General features: G+C 45.0%; 1 protein-coding gene across 1 annotated transcript in view; it reads left to right on the top strand.

The window, feature by feature from the left end:
• The first annotated feature begins 1187 nt into the window (after positions 1 to 1187).
• The window catches only part of LOC117451913 (vascular endothelial growth factor C-like), a 50962-nt gene continuing 42853 nt past the window's right edge, over positions 1188 to 9296 (top strand). Inside the window, exon 1 of the mRNA XM_071203056.1 lies at positions 1188 to 1508. Coding sequence (XP_071059157.1) covers positions 1389 to 1508 — 120 coding nt within the window. The 5' untranslated portion in view covers positions 1188 to 1388. The remainder of the gene's footprint in view (positions 1509 to 9296) is intronic.

Raw genomic sequence — 9296 nt, 5'->3', positions numbered from 1 at the left:
TTAGTTCTGTGGGAACGTCATTTTTAGGAGACAGGGTTGCCATAATACATTCTGACAAAAAATACAAATTATTATGAATACAAATAAAATAAAAGAAGCCTCCCGTGAGTTACTACAAGCTAAAGTAGATTTTAAAAACGTTTTATAGAATAAAAGCTCACTGCAGGACGTTGTAGAAATGCGTTGTGCACCACGACAAAGGAGCCTCATTCACTTTACATTGGGGTTATTTGCGTGGTGCAGACACGTAAATGTAGCAAAGTTAGTGACTCCACCACGCAATGCGGTGTTAAGGAGTCGTGGTGGAGTCACGCATTCTGGTGAGATCAGGTTGTCGTTTTAATGCTGCCAATTTGTTGACGGCCTGTGTGTTGATGGGACTTCTCATGCTCCCTAAATGTTTCCCCCGCCTTTCGCCAGTTCTTAAATCCTCCTTTCACAAAAGTCCCATCCCTGATCTTGTCTGCACTGACAAGCTTCTTTTCTATAGCAGAGCAACAGAAGAAGCACACCGCATGATCACTTTCTCTTATATAGTGAAGCTTTTTATAGACTGCTTAACAATAAAATGCAAACTCCAAAATAGTAACTAAAAATACAACTTTTGTATTGATTTGTTTAGTGAACTTGTTGGTGTTGCAGTTACAACTCTCCGCCAACAGATGGGGGTGCTGCAGCCCCCTCATCACCCCCTTCCCGCGTCCCTGGCTCCAGGTGGAACTAAAGTCTGATTTAAGACTTGATTATATTTCACATCATTAATCCAAGTCTATAAAGTAAACTAAAGGTATTAAATACATGTAGTGGAGTAAAATCTGAATTGTAGTGGAGTAGAACTACAAAGTAGCATAAAATGGAAATACTCAAGTCAAGTAGAAATCCCTCAACAGTTTACTTAAGTACAGTACTTGCATACATCTACTTAGTTACTACACTGGTACTGCTTTCACTCAGGAAAAGAGTACTTCTTCCACTGGTCAGAAGGCCCTCTGCTGTGTTTATGCGAGGAAAGAGGTGAAGGGGCATCCCCCGTGTCATAAATCACTCTCAGAGGTCAGTGGAGGCTTTTATTTTGAAGGAGGATTGTCCGCTTTCCTGTCATTTTGCGCTTTAACGGTCCCTGACGCGCCAGGCTCCCCTGACCCGGCGGAATGATCTGCCTCCATATGACCGGTGGAGACTGGACCCTGACAGAGAAACAAAGAGAAGGAGAGAGAACGAGATAGAGGGGGAGAGAGAGAGTATGGAGAGAGAGTAGAGAGAGAGAGAGAGAGAGAGAGAGAGAGGTATCCGCGGCAGTTGGAGAGGGGAGCGCAGACGCAGGGGATTTTTTTTAAATTTCCCTTTTTATGGTTCTCAGATCATAAACACTTGAGGACTTTATAAATATGCACCTACTGGGAATATCTCTGTTACTGGCTTACCTTCTGTACTCCAACCTCGCCAGCGACTCCAGCCCCAGCGACTACTATGAAGACCCGGAGCCGCCGGAGCAGATTGAGCCGCCGGTGAGTGCCTGCTCTGGGTCACCTGATCCTGCATCTGGAGACAATATGAAGTATACTCTGCTACTTTACTGTTATGGCAAGGGTGGTACTAACGTGTTATGTTAGGCACATTAAAGTGAAAGTCCAGTTACAGAAAGACTTATTTCAACTTTGTTTTGGGAGTATTTGAATTCAAATCCAGCAATAGTTAAAAACAAGCATGGGGAGGTGTATCTACAGAGGTGGAGAAGTACTCAGATATTGTACTGGAGTAAAAGTAGAAGTACCAGAGTGTAGGAATACTCTATTAAGTAAAAGTCCTGCATTCAAAATGTTACTCAAGTAAAAGTAGAATAGTATTATCATCAAAATATAGTTAACAATAAAAGTAGTCATTGTGCAGATTGGTCCATTTCAGAATAATATATATGATGTGTTTTATAATGATTGATCATGAAAGTGTTCTCAAAGCTGGTAAAGGTGCAGCTAGTCTGAAGTACTTTGTATACTGCAGGGCAGCTGGTGGATTTACTCCAGGTGGAACTCAATTCTTTTTAAAGAGTTGATTATATTTACCATCATTAATCCAAGTCTGTAAAGGAACTAAAGGTATTAAATAAATATAGTTGAGTAAAAGTAAGTAGTGAACATGAAAACACCTCAAGTATCAAGTATACCAAGTATCACAGCCAATTAAAGTGGAAAGTCAAGGTGTGGGTGACTTTCTTCTTCCCTGTTACATACATTAGGAATAAATTGATCCCAGCCTAATTACACCTTTTTGTTTTTGTTTTGGGGATTCTTTGGCTTAAAATCCAGCAATAGCTAAAAAAAAAACTAGGGAGTCGGACCTAGAAATGCAATTTAGAGTAAAAGCACTTTTTGGCAGAGCAGACCGCCTTCTGAGGCTGGAATTATTCCTAATGTATCATAGTGTGCCTTGTGAGACACTTAAACTTAGTTGTAACATACTGCATACAATTCTAACATTTTAAGTTTATTTAATCGTGGTACAATATCAACCGAAAGTGTGCATCACAAACTGGAGGTGTGGGGAGTGAGGTGGGCATTAAGAAGGCATGTGGGTCCGTCTTTATTAAAGCGCAATACTACATCGCTGGTCATCAAGTATGTTGCATAGGCTGCACAATATTTTGATTATCACAGTTCCTTGTTTGTTTAAGTTTAACAAAAAATGTACCCTTTCCTCTGGTCACATGCCAATACTGTTGTCCCATATACTTTAACTAATATGACCAAAGAGAAGCAGAAATGAACTCCCCGCATACTAGCTAGAGCAGGGGTCGTTAACAGGCGGACCGCGGTCCGGATCCGGACCCAGACGCCGACCTATACGGACCCGGACCTATAATCAATACAGTAATAAGGGATTTCAATTTTGACGGGGCGATTCTATTTTCCACCGCAGACTGAAAACTCATCTCTTTCGACTCCACTTCGAGCGATAGAATTACTAACAAAGCACTTATATAATAAAGGACTGGCTTATCTAAAGCCAGTTGAGTAGCACTTGAAATGTTTTAGCTCTATGAAACCTGGTGTACTTATACGATTCTGTTTTCTTCAAGTTTGTATCTTGTTGGGTGAATGCACTTATTGTAAGTCGCTTTGGAGAAAAGCGTCAGCTAAATGCAATTTAATGTAATATTTTAACCCCTGCCGACAGGGGGCGAAAGAGATGAGTGAGCGATACAGGGAGAGAAAAACAGAAGAAGAGACGAGAGAGCGGCAGAGAAGCGGAGAGGAAAGTGAGTGAAGAGAATATTTAGCGATACAGGGAGAGAAACACAGAAGAAGAGAGGAGAGCGCGGCAGAGAGAAGCGGAGAGGAAAGTGAGTGAAGAGAATAATTAGCGATACAGGGAGAGAAGACGGAGAGGAGAGTGAACAGGCGTGTTAGCGGCAGACAGGGAAAGACACATAATTACACATGGCGCTCTCCAAGAAGAGGAAAGTGGACGGTGAGAACAGAGCTTTTAACCCTGAGTGGACTCGTTCATGTTCATCCTGCCCACTGGGAGCCAGTGTGTCTCATTTGTTCAGAGACCGTGGCGCTCATTAAAAGTGCCAACACGCCACTATGAGACAAAACACAAAGTGTTTGACCAAACATTCCCTCTCAAGTCAGAACTGAGGTCACAACAAATAAGCAGTCTCAGAGCCCAATATGATCAGTCCACCAGGATCACAATTAAAACTAAATATGGTTCCAGGGCAGGCTAACGGCCCGTCTACACTACAGGCATCAAAAAATCTTGAAGCTAAGGCTTGGCGATTTCTCGCGACCAACAACCAATCAGGAATCTCCCGCCCGCCCCCGGCATACAAAGCAATAGCAATGTTAAAACGAAGTAAACTGGATATAAACTCCCCAAACAGGCGAAAACCTACCAGTTTCACCCACTGTCTCTGCCACCTCCCTCCATGCCTCGCTCCTCCGGTTTGTATCCCGGTAGATGACCAGAGACTGATCATACAGCACCGGGTGATTCACTACCGCTCCATTTTTTTGAATATGAGGAAATGACCTGCGTATTCTCTCCCAGCATACAAGCGGTTTGATTGGCTAGCGCTTGTACTGTCAGATTTGCATACGCGGGATTTGATTGGCTGATGCCAAGCATCGAGCCTCAAAAGTTGAACATTATTCAACTTTTGATGCCGATAGATGCTCGTGATGCTTGCAAAGCCATGCCATGCTCCCCACAATGCAGTTCGGCGAAGTTTAAAAATCTTCTACGTCACCCCATTCAAATGAATGGGCGAAGCTTTGAAAGCATTTTTCGATGCCTGTAGTGTAGACGGGCCGTAACCGAGGCTAACCAATGAGCACCTGCATGTCTGTGAGAATGGCCCTGACACCATTTCAGCCCAGATCCAAACTCCTGGCAGGACAAGCTCCAGCTCAATTCTCGCACTGAATTAAAGAAACGTGAGTGAGGGACTGCAATATAAGAGGGAAAGAAAGAGAAACTTTAAACTGTTCAATTGTTATGATGTGTAAAGACTGATGTTCTATAATCGTCTGAAACTGTTAAGTCATGATGTGAAACGGTTAACAAAGAAAAAGGGAAACTCAAGCTGCTGCTACACTTTATTTTATTTATCTAAAATTAAGCACTTTTAAGATGCACATATTTTCAAAAGCTATTTTATTTATTTACTCCTATTTTGTTTTTAAATGCAGCCCGAGAGGAACATTACACATATCCACAGTATTTACTGTATATATGTATAGTTCAATGTTAATTGACAATAAATATTGTTGTTTATGAATTGTACTTTCTTTATTTGATTGGCAGTCAGTTGTTGATTACATGCAGACGTTGATAAAGCTACTTCAATATATATCACACCTTTGCATGGGGAGATTTTCTCTAACTGGACCTCGTTGAATTTGAGTTGGATACCCCTGAGCTACAGTAGAGGATAGTACCCTGATAATGCAGATTTAACAAACATAGCCACATTTCTTTCTCAGTCTTTTCACACTTTTTCTCACCCTGGTGTGTGCGTGGCTTTGGATGAGGGAAAACAAAAGGCGCATTAGTGACGGTCAGCGCTCAGGAGCAAGAGCCAAAGCCAGATCTGTTTGAGTGTGTCTCCTGACGGACTGTAATCATCAGTTCTGGTTTAACCAGTTTTTTCTGCTGAGCCTCTGGATCTGAGAGGTCAAGGACAGAGACACACAAACACAGATTTCATATTATTAACTAACTACCCTATATTGTTTTACACAAAAAAAAAAGCAAAACTGATGTTGAATGGCTTTTACCAAATGGCTTGTAACCCTCTGTCAAGTCTTTTAATACGAACTTGAGTGATACACCATTGAAACATATTTTCTTTAATGTGCTGCCAGCATGGCAGATTTGACTTGAGCTGAATTGCTATAGAGAGAGTAGTGAACATTTTCCAGGGGGGAGGATTAGGAAGGAGTGTTTTCAAATTAGCCAGAGAAAAGAGCCAATGAAGGCAGGTGTCACAGGGGTCAAGTGTGTGTGTGTGTGTGTGTGCGTGTGTGTGTGCGTGTGCGTGCGTGTGAGGGGGGGTAAATGCTAAGCAGTAACACACAGGCATTTGATCACAGTAGACTCTTAATTGGGATGATGAGCTTTTCTCTCGGCTCCTGTCCTCCACCTCTAAAGCCCTCAGAGAGGAATTTAAGTAACAACTGCTACCAACTGTGGAAGAATACGGTAGTAGGACGGATGCTTCCAAACAACCAATGAATCTGCTTACCACACTTGAAGTGCTTTTTTCATGCTTCAAATAAATTTTTTCTTCAGCTTTAAGCCAGCTCTGAACTTTTCTTTTTGCTAAGCCTTCCCTTTTTAAGATTATTCATGCACCTAAAAACAGAAACTGAGAAGGGGAGTATGACAGAAATTGATGTTTGCAAAGCCATTTTTAGTGCTGACTTAATATATTCACTTACTGTTTAAGGTCAAAGATCATTATTACAAGGCTTAGTTGAATACTCGATGCTGATTGGTCAACTTCAAACATTCTGCGTTCGGCTCTTCTCTGCTAGCAGACAGTTGCTAAAGATAGCAGACCGTTGCTGAGGATAAAAGACCGTTGCTAAGGATGCAGAAAGAAGTCAGGTAAATTTAACGTCAGTGTTGTACAAAAAAACTGTTGTTTTTCCTCTGTCAGAAAACTACGGAGTCCCTACAGGGACATGGAAACAAAATAAATAAAGAGAGAGAGAAACACGGATACAGGATAACGGGTAAGTATCTCGTGCGCACGAGAAACTAATCCGTTATTCTGACTTTACTTTTTTTTTATTTTTAGAAAGTTACCGGTGCGCCAAGGAGGGAGTGGAGCGCACAGGAGACAACCATTTCATTGCAGACTGTTATGTTTACGTGGGGAAATGACAGTGCATACATTATTTGAGATATATTTCGAACTCAGACTTAATTTTAAGGACATTTCGGCTAGAGGGGTGTGTTTAAAAAACGTAGCAGCCTGCGGTCACTCCAGGAGGCGGCAGGACGTTTAACTCAGACTCTGACCCCTCGACTCCACCGGGTCCGTCTGCGTCGCGTCACGTCTGCGTCGCGTCACGTCTGCGTCGCGTCACGTCTGGGTCGCGTTACGGCTGCGCCGCGGTTTTGGTCCGGCGCCATATCCTACCGGGCGCGTTTCAGAAGCATTTCAGAAGCGGAGCGTCTTGCCTGCCGGCTCGCAGTTTTGTTGATTTGGGCATATTTCCTGGACAGGCTACTTTGTACAGACAAAGTTAATAATAATTGTAATATTCCAGTTATAAACGACATGAATCAAAGATGTTGGTAAAAAAATGCATTCATCATCATAATTATTCTATATATAATTTACACAGTGCCTATAAACCGGAGGAGAATGCTGACATTTCTCCTCCTACTTGAAAGACTACAGAAGGATAGGGTCTGCAAAATGTGTTTATTTTGGGGATGGGCCGGATGCTTTGACCTTTCTACTTCCTGCCCGGCGCCTCTGCAACGCCTCACGTCGAAAATAGACTTGCATCCTATTTTGAGCGGAGCCCAGCACCGAGACGCTTCTGAGCCGTAACGCGGCGCGTCTGGTGGAATAGCACCCATTGACTAGAGTGGCCGCGATCTTTGCGAGCGCCGCGGCACAACCGCAACGCGGCCGTAACGCGACGCAGACGGACCCGGTGGAATCTAGTGATGAGCAGCACCAGGACGCAAAGAGCTTTTACGCACTGCCTACACTGTTTCCCTTCATCCGAACAGCTAAAGAGTGCTCTTTAGAATGCTGAACTGTAATCAATGAACAGCATTCTCACATATGTGTTCCTCTGGTCCAGGTGTGAGAGGGCAGTGTGGATGGTGTCGGCTATGGCGTCGTCTGTGGACCTGTTTGCTCTGTAGGCAAACTGCAGGGGGTCCAGAGAGTCAGGGAGGGAGGAGGTGATGAAGAAGGTTTTGACTAACCGCTCAAAGCACTTCATAATGACGGAGGTGAGTGCTACTGGGCGGTAGTCGTTGAGGCTGGTGATTTTAGACTTTTTGGGGACAGGAACGATGGTGGAGTGTTTGAAGCACGTGGGGACTACAGACTGCTGCAGGGACCTGTTGAAGATGTCTGTGAACACCTCTGCCAGCTGAACTGCACACACCCTGAGAACACGGCCAGGGATGCCACCAGGTCCAGGAGCCTTGTGTGGGTTAACCCTTTTAAAGGATTTGCACACATCTGCCCTGTTTAAAACAAAAGGGCAGGTCTCCTGGTCCTTCTGTACCTCCACAGCCTGGCTGCTCTCAAACGTGCAAAAAAGCTGGACCAGAGGAACACATATGTGAGAATGCTGTTCATTGACTACAGTTCAGCTTTCAACACCATTGTGCCCTCCAAGCTGGTCATCAAGCTCAGAGACCTGAACTTCCTGACGGGCAGACCCCAGGCAGTGCGGGTGGGAAACATCACATCCTCCATCCTGATCCTCAACACCGGAGCCCCTCAAGGCTGCGTGCTCAGCCCTCTCCTCTACTCCCTGTTCACACACGACTGCGTGGCCATACACAGCTCCAACACCATTGTGAAGTTTGCTGGCGACACGACCGTCATCGGCCAGATCACCAACGGCGACGAGACGGCGTACAGAGAGGTAACTTGGTGCCAGGATAACAACCTCCATCTCAACGTCAGCAAAACCAAGGAGCTGATTGTGGATTACAGGTAGAAGCAGGGAGAGGGACACGCCCCCATTGCCATCAATGGGACTACGGTGGAGAGAGTCAGCAGCTTCAGGTTCCTCGGGGTCCACATCACTGAGGACCTGACATGGACTCATCACTGAGGACCTGACATGGACTCATCACTGAGGACCTGACATAGACTCATCACTGAGGACCTGACATAGACTCATCACTGAGGACCTGACATGGACTCATCACTGAGGACCTGACATAGACTCATCACTGAGGACCTGACATAGACTCATCACTGAGGACCTGACATAGACTCATCACTGAGGACCTGACATAGACTCATCACTGAGGACCTGACATAGACTCATCACTGAGGACCTGACATGGACTCATCACTGAGGACCTGACATAGACTCATCACTGAGGACCTGACATGGACTCATCACTGAGGACCTGACATAGACTCATCACTGAGGACCTGACATGGACTCATCACTGAGGACCTGACATGGACTCTTCACACTAACACCATCACCAAAACAGCTCAAAAGCAGCTCTTCTTCCTCCGCAGGCGGAGGAGGTTCAACATGGACTCCAAGATACTCTGCAACTTCTACAGGTGCCCCATAGAGAGCATCCTGACCTTCTCCAGGTGCTCCATAGAGAGGATCCTGACCTTCTACAGGTGCTCCATAGAGAGCATCCTGACTGGCTGCATCACGGCCTGGTACAGCAGCTGCCCCTCAATCGTAAGGCTTTACAGAGGGTGGTGAAAACTGCACAGAACATCACCAGGACGGAGCTGCCATCCATGGAGGACCTCTACTCCCAGCGGCTCAGGAAGAAAGCCCTCAGGATTATAAAAAACCGCCATCACCCCAGCCACAAACTGTTCTGTCTGCTGCCGTCTGGCAGGTGTTACCGCAGCATCAGGACTAAAACCACCAGATTCAGGGACAGTTATATCTCTCACAGGCTCCACCCTCTACTGGACTCTATGGGTACTACCCTCTATGCAAGCATTCACCTAATAGGGCGGTGGTGGTGAAGTCCATAGGGACTTGGCTTGGCAACTGGAAGGTCAACAGTTCAAGTCCCCGAAAGACCAAGTGCTACCGAGG

The sequence above is a fragment of the Pseudochaenichthys georgianus genome, chromosome 1 (assembly GCF_902827115.2).
Source record: "Pseudochaenichthys georgianus chromosome 1, fPseGeo1.2, whole genome shotgun sequence".
Lineage (NCBI taxonomy): Eukaryota > Metazoa > Chordata > Actinopteri > Perciformes > Channichthyidae > Pseudochaenichthys > Pseudochaenichthys georgianus.
This window is presented reverse-complemented; position numbering and strand designations above follow the sequence as displayed.